At 36.5% G+C, this 13084-nt stretch overlaps 2 protein-coding genes across 2 annotated transcripts; one reads left to right on the top strand and one right to left on the bottom strand.

The window, feature by feature from the left end:
* Positions 1–3343: 3343 nt before the first annotated feature.
* LOC145130841 (uncharacterized) lies at positions 3344–3733 on the bottom strand. The gene has a single exon (XM_079065601.1). The coding sequence runs from the start codon at positions 3731–3733 to the stop codon at positions 3344–3346; it is 390 nt and encodes a 129-aa protein (XP_078921727.1).
* Positions 3734–5240: 1507 nt separating this feature from the next.
* On the top strand, positions 5241–6876 carry LOC145132133 (fasciclin-like arabinogalactan protein 4). Its single transcript, XM_079066800.1, has one exon. The coding sequence runs from the start codon at positions 5319–5321 to the stop codon at positions 6546–6548; it is 1230 nt and encodes a 409-aa protein (XP_078922926.1). The 5' UTR covers positions 5241–5318; the 3' UTR covers positions 6549–6876.
* Positions 6877–13084: the final 6208 nt, after the last annotated feature.

The following is a 13084-nucleotide window of genomic DNA, read 5'->3' as shown; positions in this document are numbered from 1 at the left end:
ATATGTTGGATGTCGTTGAAAAAGGCGATAGTAAGGAGTTTCATTAGAAATAGAGATAGAGGGTAATATGTTAAGAAGATGAGCTGCCATGTGAAGGGCTTCAGGCCAAAAGGTGGGAGGAAGGTGAGAATGGAAGAGAAGAGTTCTCATCATATTGTTAGTGGTGCGTATCACGCGTTCTGATCTTCCTTTTTGTTGGGATGTGTGTGGGTATGAGAAACGAAAGGTGATGCCGTGAGTGGCGAAATGGTCATAAAAAAGTTTATTGTTGTACTCCCCCCATTATCGCATTGTAATTGTTTGATTTTAACCCCAAATTGAGTGTTTATTAAGTTGGAGAGGTGTAAGAATTTTTGAAATACTTACGATTTATGTTGGAGGGGGTATACCCAAAGATAATGAGTATAATGATCAAGAAACAAAACATAATATTTTAGACCACCATTGCTAGCTACGGGAGAAGTCCACAAACCAGAGTGGATTATTTCAAAAGGAGCAGAAACATTAGAATCAGACAAATAAAACGAAAGTCTAGTGTGTTTGCCAAGTTGAGAAGCATGGCAAGTAACATTATTTTTAGGTAAACAAGATATAGAACTACTAGAAGATAAATGCTTCAAGACTTGATCTCTGGGGTGACCGAGCCGTTGATGCCAAGTGGTGGAGCAAGTAGAGATAAAAGCATGACTTGTGGAGCTTGTGACCGGATATAGGGGCCCTGAGCTATCACAACGGATGAGAGGACGACGTGTCTGATAATCAAGAACGGTAAAACCGTAAGGATCAAAGTCAATAGAGCAATTATTATGAGAAGTAAATTTACGTACATAAATAAGATTTTTAATAATATTTGGTGTGATAAGAACGTTTTTTAAATGAAGAGGACGATAGATATTTGGAATAGGAAAAATGGAATGTCCCGAGGTCGTGACAGGTATTGCAGAACCGTTACCAACATAAATAGATTGAGGATAATGACTATTAGAAACGAATTTAAGTATACCTGCATTGGCGTTGACATGATCTGTAGCTCCGGTGTCCATAACCCAACCGCCATTTCCTGGATCATTTAGAGTCATAGAATTAAATAAATTTGGTAATGAAGTGGGCTGATCGCCACCAGGCCAGGCCCACTGATGTTGATATGTACAAGGGGAGTGAACAAAAGCCTGTGGGCTTGCACTAATGGGCTGCGAGGCATGAGTTGGTTGGCTGCCAAGGATTCCTGGGTCACTGTTAGTGTTGGGGGGATGTCAAGTCCACAAATCAAATTACACCCTTTGTTTGCAAATAAAATGTAATATAATGGTAAAAAGGGGTATCGATCCTCAGGGAAATGGTTGTATTCAATCACAAATGCAATCCAATAGAACTAGTGTAAAGAAACTAACTAACTACAATTAAACTAAAAGGGGGGGGGGGTGTTGTGATTGCTTGAAAACTAAAAGACTTGAATAACTAAAAAGCTTGCAATTAAGCAAGATGGTGAGATGCTCAAATATTGGAGATAATTGGTTAACCAAGGCAATTCAACACAATGAACATTTGTGTGTTTATCATTAGGATTCAACATGAAGCTTATCCTTCATCCCAAATTGGTTATAGCAATCATGAAGCATGATATGCCAAGATTCCTCATAGGTAGTATGGAGGTTGGGGAAGCCCACAACACACCTTCTTAATCAAAATCAAATATCCAATTGAAGCAATTGAACCCAAGAAGTTGATTAGCCTTAAGAATGAAGGAATCCCCAATTCCTAGAGGATGTCAATGCTTACACATCCATAAAGGAGTTATGATTCATAAGCTAGAGATGATTTCTACCATCATAAATCCCTTGTTCTAAGTAAATTCAATGATTTAATGCTAAACCAAAGAAATAGACCAACAATTGATCATTCAAGTACCAAGCTCATGATCAATGTATTAAACAAGCATAAGAAATATGAACTAGAATCATAAACATAAGACAAATGACAATTAAGCATGAATCCTTCAAAGACCCCACAAACATCCAAGGGTTTTAGCCAAAGTTAACCAAAATAGAGAAATTAGCCACTCATGGCAACAAAATAACAATCACAAAAGTGTTTTTGCATCAAGAATCTACCAATTAATTAGAAAGATGAGAAGAATGAGTATCAAGTTCCAAAATCGCCTCCAATCCTCTCTAATGGTGGAAAATCAAAGTTGTTGCTGAAAGATCCAACCCCCCAAGGTAAATGGTAAACAAAATGACCAAAATGCCCAAAAGTGTGCAGTTGTGCGGGTACCCCCACGCCTGAGATTCCACCCTCGCAAGTGTTGCTGGAATGCTATTGGTCCATTCTTCTCCACTAACCATTCCACTACCCAAGATTCCCTTGGTCCCCTACATGACTCACATGATTTGAAATTGGCCAATCACCTTCAAGCTTTAAATATGGATAGTCCAAGACCAAAATAAAAATCCATGACCCATCTTCAAAAGCCCACTTCATCCAAATCTTCAACTTTTTAGCCCAAATCTCCTTTGATGGATCCGCAAAGCCCAATAATGCATCGAGAAGCCCACTAAGCCCAACTCCAGTCAAACCGCAACCGCAATGAGCTCTAAAACCCTACAAAATATCTCATGCAAAATAGAAAGTACCCGACACGATCCATGATAAAGAAAATAAAGAATATACAATGCAATACTAATAAAAAAAAAGCTAAAAATACTAAAATAAACTAATAAAAATAAGGAAATAAAATAAGCTATCAGGGTCGGCTCCACTGTTGTTGGTTTTATTGGCCGGTAGATTGAGAAGGTGGAGCCCAAAAATGTTGGGTTTGAAAATTAGTAGGCCACGAATTGTTGGTGTTGCTTGAGGGTGGAAAAAATACCCACCCAACAGGTGGGTCACGCATGTGATGAGGACCATTAAAAAAATTTTGACCACCTCCTGATTGAGAAAAAAATCGGCGCTGCCCTTCATTTGTTGTCCCTCCTCGTCGACTGTTCTGATGAGGATTGCCGCGGTGAGACCCACAACCCCTCACACGATTATTGGAGGATGACCCAACATGAAATAATTGAGAAGAAGATGAATTATTTTCGTGAAGGGGAGTGATAGACCGGGAACTGTTGAAGCGAGATTCCTCCACCGCCAAAATGGAACACATCTCTGAGAAAGAAGGAAACAGTTTGGAGAACCGAATTATGTCGACAACACTATTGAACTTACTCGGGAGGCCATTTAATGCATGAAGAACCATGTTGCGTTCCTTGATTTTTTCACCGAGTCCGTCGAGGAGATCTGCTATTTTCTTGACTTTGTCACAGTAATCATGGAGAGAAAGATCCCCCATGGAGATGTTTCAAAGTTCGGTCTCTAGTTGCATAGCAGTAGCTTCTTTATTGTCATAAAAAAGAGAGTGGAGATTGAGCCAAATCTTACGAGCGGTTGGAGGTTTGGAGTAAGCGGCGGTGATGAGGTTTTGGGAGATCGATCCAAACAACCATAGTAGCACCATGGAGTCGAGTTTCTCCCATTCCGGGTCAGTAGAAGGCTGATTTGGTGCGTCGTAAGTGTCGTCTATGTGATCAAGAACATCATAGGCAATGCAATGAGCCTTGAAGAGAGCACTCCAAGGTTCATAGTTTTGAGTGGTGAGATCCAAAATAAGAGGAACATACGTTTTGATGTTGGTTATTTTGTATGCTTTGTGGGGAGGTTTGGAGTTGTTGCTAGATTCACCATCGGTCATCTTGATTGAAAAAGAGAACGTGACTGGGAAGAAGAGTAGTAGAAGAAGAAAACGAGACAGGATGAAGAAGAAAGGATCGGTTGGAATTAGGGTTGGGAAGTGTAGCTCTGATACCATGATAGAAAGTATTTTCCCTTGAATTCCATTATCATTAGAATACACAATAAATACAAACCACATGGGCCGAATACCAATATGCACAGAACATACAATGAGCTACTATGGACTAATAATAATACATGGATATACATATAATACGTCCGCTAACAAAAAGCTTAATAGATATTAACGTTTACACTACTAATTAATTGAAGCTAATAGATATTAACGTTTACACAACTAATTAATTGAAGCTTAAAATGGTCTTCTTTTCTATATTTGCTTCATTCACGTTACTCTCTCATACATTAACTTTGATGATATTTTTTTGAAGGGCCTCATTTTTTATTTTGTCTCGGGCCTAAAATCGGTTTGGACCGCCCTGGTTCAAAATATAACTATTATTTTCCATGCCAATTACTGAAATCTCCATCCCGATAATAACTACTAATATAACCAGATTTGATGGCATAGGTGGCTAAAGTGTTGCTAGTATTGGCCATCTAAATTTGGAACGAAAATCCAAAGCTTTGATATCATTTATTGGGATTTTATATGACAAAATGTTCAATGGAATACAGACTAACAATATTCAACCAAAGAAAACGTAAATAACCAACTAAAATAAATAATACCAATCACATTACAAGACATAGATTTATATGGCTTCACTATCGAAGTGATAGTGTGCATCCACATGTGAAGATGAATAGATATGTTATTGTAGCGAGGATCAAACTCGAGTAATTAGAAAACACCAAACCAATATACCAACTTGAGATACCGAGTTTCTAATGTTAAAGAAACATACAATCTTCTATAATCCTGTATTTTTTAATTGAATAATGAGAAAAACATCAGTGTTTTCATGGTATAACACTATAACATAAGTATCTACTTTTCTTTCTACACAAAGTCTACGGAATTCATTGTTGGTATTAAATGCTCCACCTAGAATATTTTTGGCTATTTGCATTATACCGCCCAATGTTTTGTGAATGTTCGTACTTTTCACATCAACTTTCGTTACTTTTATCCATACTACTCATATTCATGTTATCATTTAAGATGGTCTACTTTCCCATTAGATGTCTATTTCTAAGAGGAATTAAATGTATGTTGTATATGAGTATACTTTTTCGTTACAAAGTCATGTAATCAGATAGAAATAAAATGACTATACGTTTCCATAGTTTCCAAATTTTTTATTAATCAAAAATTGACCTCTTAAGCAATATGCTTGGGTTTGTAAGCTAATCAAGCAGCGTAGAAAATAAAACAAAAAAAGGACTAAAATGTAGTGGCTGTGAAGTATAGGGACTAAAATTGTCAATAAGCATAAGTGTATGGACTTGATTTTTGATTTATCCTAATTACGGATGTATATGCTTTCAACAAATCATCATCATCATCATTCATTCACATACACCATCAACACCCGATCATCCCCCATCACTCTCACTAGTTCAGCTTCCACTCGATAGAAATGGCTGTTTCTCAACTTATTTCCCATTTCACCCCTATTATTTTGCTATATTTACTCTTACACTCCACCTTCATCTCCGCCGTTAACATTACCCATCTCTTATCCCCTTACCCAGATCTCTCCGACTTCTCCGACCTCCTATCCTCCACCACCGTCGCCGCCGATCTAACCCAACGTACATCCCTCACTCTCCTCGCCGTTCCCAATTCCTTCCTCCGATCTTCCGACCTCATCCGTCGTTCCCCCTCCTCCACCAACATCGCGGACGTCATCCGCTACCATGTCCTCCTACAATACCTCTCTCTCCATGACCTCAGCCACTTTCCTCCCTCCGGAAAACTCATCACTACTCTCTTCCAAACCACCGGCCGTGCCAGCAACAACTTCGGCTCGGTTAATATTACCTACGATGATAAAACCGATACAACCACCGTCCGATCCCCAGCCGCGTACTCACAAGCACCAAACAACGCCACCGTTATCTCCCTAATTAAGAACCTACCGTACAACGTTAGCATCTTCTCCGTCAATTCACTAATCGTACCTTACGGATTCGATCTACTCGCATCGGAGAGTCGACCGCCGTTAGGGCTTAATATCAGTAAAGCGTTAATTGATGGCCACAACTTCAATGTGGCGGCGTCAATGCTTGCTGCATCTGGTGTCGTTCAGGAATTCGAATCTGATGAAGGCGGTGCGGGAATTACACTGTTCGTCCCGACCGACGACGCATTCTCCGATCTACCGGCGTCGGCGAACTTTCAATCGTTACCGGCGGATAAGAAGGCCGACGTCTTAAGGTTTCACGTGCTACATTCCTACTATCCGCTCGGGTCGCTTCAATCGATAGTGAATCCTGTTCAACCAACCCTAGCCACCGAGGACAAAGGCGCCGGGAGCTTCACATTGAACATTTCTCGGGTTAACGGGTCGGTTGCAATTAATACGGGCATCATTCAAGCCTCCGTAACACAAACCGTATTTGATCAGAATCCCGTTGCAATTTTTGGAATTTCTAGGGTTTTGTTACCAAAGGAGATTTTCGGGAAAAATGGAGTGCTGGAAAAATCTCCTCCCATTAGAGGCGCTCCGGCACCAGTTATGCCAATAAATTTTTCACCGGAATTGTTCGGGCCATCATCGCCACCGGGGGAAATGCACTCTTCGGCGACGGTACGGACTGCCAATTTCGCTGTTTTATGTATAGGATTGTTGTATGTATTTGTATGAATTTTCTTACATTTTGTCATCTTATAAATCAACTACTCTCTAAATTATTGGATGGAAAAGGAGAAAGAAAAAAAGTTTCTTTTTCTTTTCCTCTGCGTTTTTTACAGACAACCTTTTCAAAAAAGCAGCCATTTTCAAGAACCATTGCAAGATTTCCCCCCTCTTTTTGTTGCTACCTTCTTCTGTTATTACTTTCCTTCCATCCCTATTCACAGACTACATTCAAGTTCATGTTGTTGTAAAGAGTTATTATTATTTTTTTTTTTACAAAATTGTTGTTTATTAAAAGAAATTGAAATAACGTTGAATGAAACATGCATTTTACACACTTCTTTGATGCTATTTGAATGGTTGCCGTATTCAACAAAAGTATGTAGTATAATGTCCTATCTATAGGGTATTTGCCATTATTGTATCAATTACATGTTTTTTGCTCATACAACCTTTTGAACTTGATATTGTGTTTACAATCTTTTAGCCAAATTAGGCGTATTTTGAATACTCTTTTTGACTCGTGTTTACCTTGAAAGCGGAATCAGTTTAATTTTATCATTTTATGGGTCTAGCTTGTTGGGTTCTTTTATGTTTAGATAAAAGATTGATGGAGAAATTTTGAGTTAGATGAAGTTTTCATGATGGATTGGAGGGGGCAAAACGGCAGTTACGAGGGAGATGGAGGGGTGGAACGTGAAGGTGGTGAATTTGGTGGCAATAATAATAATAATACTCTTTATAATATAATAAAAATAGAAATAGAAATAAAAAGGGGTGGTGAAGGTGATAAAAGTGGATGACAGGGTGGAATGGACGGCTGTGATGGCAGACATTTATTCGGAGTTAGATTGCTGCCAGCACAGCACAGCACAGCACACTTGAGTTTTGTACGGTTTTGGAGAGTGATAGATTTATTCAGCGGTGCTGTGTCTGTCGTTGTCGTAGGTTGATCATTATATGGTCCAGTTATTTGGCCCAGTTCTAGGCTTGTGAAAATGGTCCAATGTAGGCCCATTTAATGAACTATCTGTTATTCTGTTAGAAGCTTAGGCCTTAGAGCTATAGGCTGTTACAATTTAATGATTTACAGTTATAAAAGATTGAAATGCATTTTCAGTTATATTTCAAACTTTTTGTTTTGAATATTAATATTTAAAGGCTATAATCAGGTATAAAGTGTAGTTATCTAAAATAATAGCCGGTTATTTTAGAAGAACAAATTACATGACGCATCTATTATTTTACTCTTAAATCTATATCTTTTTGGCAACCCCTCGACCTTTAGCTGAAAAACAACTATATGCCATTTGATAAAGTAATAATCGATTAACATTATGGTATTTACATCGGGTTAATTCAAAAGAATAAAAAAAACATTTTCAAAGAAATGTAATTAGGAAGAGAGATATGATATTTGTTTTGATTTTTTTTTTTGTAAAATATAATGTTGAACAATGATGAGGTCTACGTTAAAATTGGTGATCAAAACCATGTTTTTTACTTCGACTTAAATATAAAAATGTCAACATTTAGCTATCTAAATTTAAATGGTACTAAACTTTAAACTACAAAAGCTGTCATCTTCTAGCCACACAGCAGGTGTCCCTTGGTTTCCTGCTTGTAAATAGCCATGTGGGTCCATGTGACACTGATGTGGCGCATGGCGCATATGTGTTCTAAAGTAATTGGAATGGCGTGGGTTTTGTCACTAAACATCTAATCGTGCTAGTTAAGACCTTAATTGATCATCTGCTATTTTTCTCTCCTCTCTTTGCTCTTGTACTCAAATTTGATTCAACATCTCGATACACTCGTTTTCTCTTCTCTCATATTCAAATTTGTAGATTGTAACCGTTGAAGATGTCATCTTCTTCCAATCAGAGATTCATTAATAGATTATAAGTGTTACTTTGAAGTGAAGACCAAGCGGTTGATGAAATGCCCCAAAGAGAATTTGGGTGTATTTTTAGAAGTATGAGTGTCTGTATTGGGTTAATGTAATCATTTATCAGTTAATCTCATTGTTTTTTAGTTAATGCAATTGTTTATACGAACTCATATTACTGTTATTTATAATACATAATTGATAAAAGTTGAATATAATAATAAGTTTAATCATTATCATGTACATATAAGATAAGAGAAATTACATATCCTCCTACTTTTTGTTCCTATTTTTTCTTCCTACCTATTTAAGATGATGACAAGTAAATCCCAATCAAATTTAAATTAAATTGAATGATATTTGTTACCATCTAAAGTAGGTTGGAAGATAGTAGGAACAAAAAATAAGATGATATTTAATTTCTCATATGATAAGAAAGAACTGTTACATTACATTACTTTGTTATTACTAGATAACAAGAACATCATATTAGCAAGATGACTGTTATTACTAGATAACAAGAACATCATATTAGCAAGATGACTGTTGCTTGATAATGATACAACAATGTATCTACTAGAAAACAATGTATTCGTTTTAAAAATACAGTAAATTTATAGATGTTATAAATATGCGAGACAAGTCATGGCCACACTACTACACAATTTTTGTATTTTTTTTTTTTTGCATGTTTGTTAACCTTCTTTCGTAACAAATAATAGATTAAGCATTAATTTTATTGATTTGATATTTTTTGCAAGATTAAAGATCATTATAAGTTGCATGTCTTTTTTAAGTTAGCTTTCATCCGGAGAATAATATATACTCATGTTTTGTGTAGAAAAACAATCAAACCGAGATCGTAATGAATGACCAAAACCTTGAAGAAGGACAAGTTTAACATTGCAAATATCAAACAAGATCCTAAAGATATAATCTCTAAAACACACACACACACACACACACATATATATATATATATATATATATATATATATATATATATATATATATATATATATATATAACCCTTCCCTATATAGGTTTAGGTTATATGGAAAACAAAAAATCCTAAAAATCATAAAAATGCATAAAAAAATACTTTGAGATCACAAAACTTTTTTTTTTTTGAAAAAATTGCACCTTTTAACACGAAAGCGCTGAAATTTTGTTTGAAATTTTTTTTTTATAAAAAAAAGAAATTGAATTTTTATTTTTTTTTCAACGAAATTTTAAAAAAAACTGCGATTTTTTGATATGTAAAGTCAAAAAAAAGTTTTGTGATGTCTAGGTATTTTTTTTATGCATTTTTATGATTTTTAGGGTTTTTTTGTTTTCCATATAACCTTATATATATATATATATATATATATATATATATATATATATAGAGAGAGAGAGAGAGAGAGAGAGAGAGAGAGAGAGAGAGAGAGAGAGAGAGAGAGAGAGAGAGAGAGAGAGAGAGAGAGAGAGAGAGAGAGAGAGAGAGAGAGAGAGAGAGAGAGAGAGAGAGGAAACAAACACACACATGTTGATTCGTGACTCTTTAACAATAATAATCCTTGGTGCATGGGTGAATGGTGCATTGGGAATAAACAAAACAAAACTACTCGTTTAGTAGAAAGTGGCTCGCACATCCATAACGACCTTTATGTGGTAGGTTTTAACAGTAATAAATCATTAATCCATGGTTGAACGGTGCATTGAGAATCAACAAAACATACCATAGCAACCTTTATGTGGTGGGGAGACCATTGAATTCATTTTAAAGATTTCTCCAGATGGATTAAATGTATTCGTAAAAGTTTATTAGGGTGTTTTATGTCAGAAAAAGTGTTTTAGTTGGGCTCATATTCGTGGCAGTGGTTGTTGGATTAATCGGTTTTATTATTTTAGAAGTTTATTTTGTTTAGTTTAAATAATGGGCAATTAGGAAAGTAGCCATATTTAAGTTTTTTATTTTATATCCCGCATAGTTTTAGAATTCAAGTAGGATACTTATTTGTCTAGTATAAATAGGATCAATGGTGTGGTATTTTTTTAATGCAAGACCTTTTCTAGTTTATTTTTGTTCAAGTAATATATTTGTTTCAATTCTTCCATTCTCACGTATTCCTTTTACTTGTTGCATAAGATTTTTTTTTTGCTTGTTATTGAAACAAGTTTCAACCCAAGTAATCTAACACTTGGTATCAGAGCGAGGTGAAGACGGTGCCGGTTTGAGAGTCGGTTTTAAGAAAAGTGTAGCCCTTTGCTGCGGGGCAGACGCAGCGGGAACCGGGTTTGGTTTAAGGGGTGTGTATTGTTTTTTAGCGCAAGTTGAAGCATCTCAACAGCAGCCTTGATTTTTCTTGATCGAGCTTGTTCTAAGGTAGAGCGACTAACCGGAGGCGCGGAATAAACGGACGGAAAGACGTCAAAGCGGGTGACTTTGATTCGGTTCGTTTTGCGGGTGACGAAAGACGGTAAAGGTGGTTATGACCTTGTCTTGTTGTTCGGTGGAAAAGTGCTCTCGGAACAAGCTTGATTAAAGAGGTCGGGGTGGTGAAAAGAGATAATATGATGTTGATCGGGATTGAAGAATTCTCTAAAAGGACTTAGATATTCGGGGGTGATTGTTGGAATCCTAAGTCGATGAGGACTTAGAGACCAAACAAGCTAATTTATGGAAAGTTGAGTTTATGGCAAGTTGGTCATAAGTTTCCTAGTCTAATACATGTTGGTATGTTAGGCTATATATACATGTCCATAATCGAGTTTATGATTATGAGAACAGATTGTAAAACATTGGTTTTGAGTTAGTTTCCGATTAATCAAGGAGTTATTTTGGTTATTTGTTTGGCTATATATACACACCCTTTAAACCAAACCCGGTTCCCGCTGCGTCTGCCCCGCAGCAAAGGGCTACACTTTTCTTAAAACCGACTCTCAAACCGGCACCGTCTTCACCTCGCTCTGATACCAATTAAAGTTTAGAAAACAAGAATGCAAAACAAATAACCAAAATAACTCCTTGATTAATCGGAAACTAACTCAAAACCAATGTTTTACAATCTGTTCTCATAATCATAAACTCGATTATGGACATGTATATATAGCCTAACATACCAACATGTATTAGACTAGGAAACTTATGACCAACTTGCCATAAACTCAACTTTCCATAAATTAGCTTGTTTGGTCTCCAAGTCCTCATCGACTTAGGATTCCAACAGTGGTTGTCATTTTGTTAAAATTTCGAAAAACCTCTAAGTGTGGCCATTTTAATGACAGGTTAATTGCATTGTTATCATACAAGCTTTATATTTCGATCCAATTTGGTAACTAACCTTTTTTATCCTTAATCTATTAGGCTACCCGGAGTGGGTTCACACCCACGCATGAGTTTCCTATGTGGCACACATGTGTCACACCAACCCACCGGTGAACACCACCCCATAGACCGGTGGTTTGGCTGTGAAGTGGGTTCTAGTGGTTGTGAAGACGGAAGACGACAGACATTCTCATTGGTTCTTTAATTTTCCACTCACATTTCCTCTCCTTCTCTCTCCTCTTTTTTGCTCTTCACTACCAACCCACCGATTAACACCATTTCTATAACCTGGTGAGTTGGTTGTGGAATGGTAAAATACCTACATGGCGCTGAGGTGGCTGGTGGTTTGGCTGTGACAACTCCCCACAGCCTTATAGTTATATATTAATTAATAGGCAAAATTATCCATCTCATTGTCCATATGTATTCATTTATTTATTAAAGTTAAGAAAAGTTAAAAGAAAATTATAATTTATTTCCCCAACATCCAACTGAAAAAGGTAGAAATGGATATGGAACTATGGAAGAGGAGTAGTGGGAGGTGCAACTCATGGTCTCTTTGTATTTCTATGTGTGTAGTTGTGAACAAAGAAAATTAGGGAAAGACCATAATGGTCTATCTATGATTCTACGTGCTTGATTCAAACCAAAAAAAAAAAAAAGGAGATCGAGAGAGGTTGATCTTGATCGAAGGACCATAAGAATGAGATAGCATGGTCAATGAATGAATCAAAGTAATTATACTTCACCATCACCACAGTGGGTTTTTTTTTAGTTATGATCATGAAGAGAGACCATGTTGGTTCACCAGAGGCGTCCACTACTACCACCTTTTATTGAGAAATACGGGGGGCTCAAAGTGAAAGGCATCCTTTTGATTCTTAATTTCTTTTAATGTAAGTGTTTCTTTTTTATTCTTGATTTCTTTAAATTTAATTGTAAATATATGTGCATCCTTGCAGCCAGGGCCGGTCCAAGAAAATTTGAGGCCCGGGGCAGAATAAAAAAATTGGCCCTTCATAATAAATATACATAACTTTCTTTTTGTAGAAAAAGCAACACCTCTGGAGAATTTTATTAATTAGAAAAGAATAATACAATTGTAGGTGACTCCCTCACCTATGAAAAGAATAAACAAATTATACAAGCCCCAAAGCCAAACAACCTAATATCTGTTAATACAAAACAACAAATAAAAAGGTAGACATGTTCTGAACCCCAATACATATACATAGCAAACAAAAACTAAAGAAATTTAGGGTGCGTTTAGTTGCGGAAAAATTGGCCGTTTTCCGGAAAAATTTTCCAAGAAAAATGAGAATTTTGAAAACGCGTTTAGTTCGT

The sequence above is a fragment of the Lactuca virosa genome, chromosome 8 (assembly GCF_052849685.1).
Source record: "Lactuca virosa cultivar CGN04683 chromosome 8, Lactuca_virosa_CGN04683_v6, whole genome shotgun sequence".
Lineage (NCBI taxonomy): Eukaryota > Viridiplantae > Streptophyta > Magnoliopsida > Asterales > Asteraceae > Lactuca > Lactuca virosa.
This window is presented reverse-complemented; position numbering and strand designations above follow the sequence as displayed.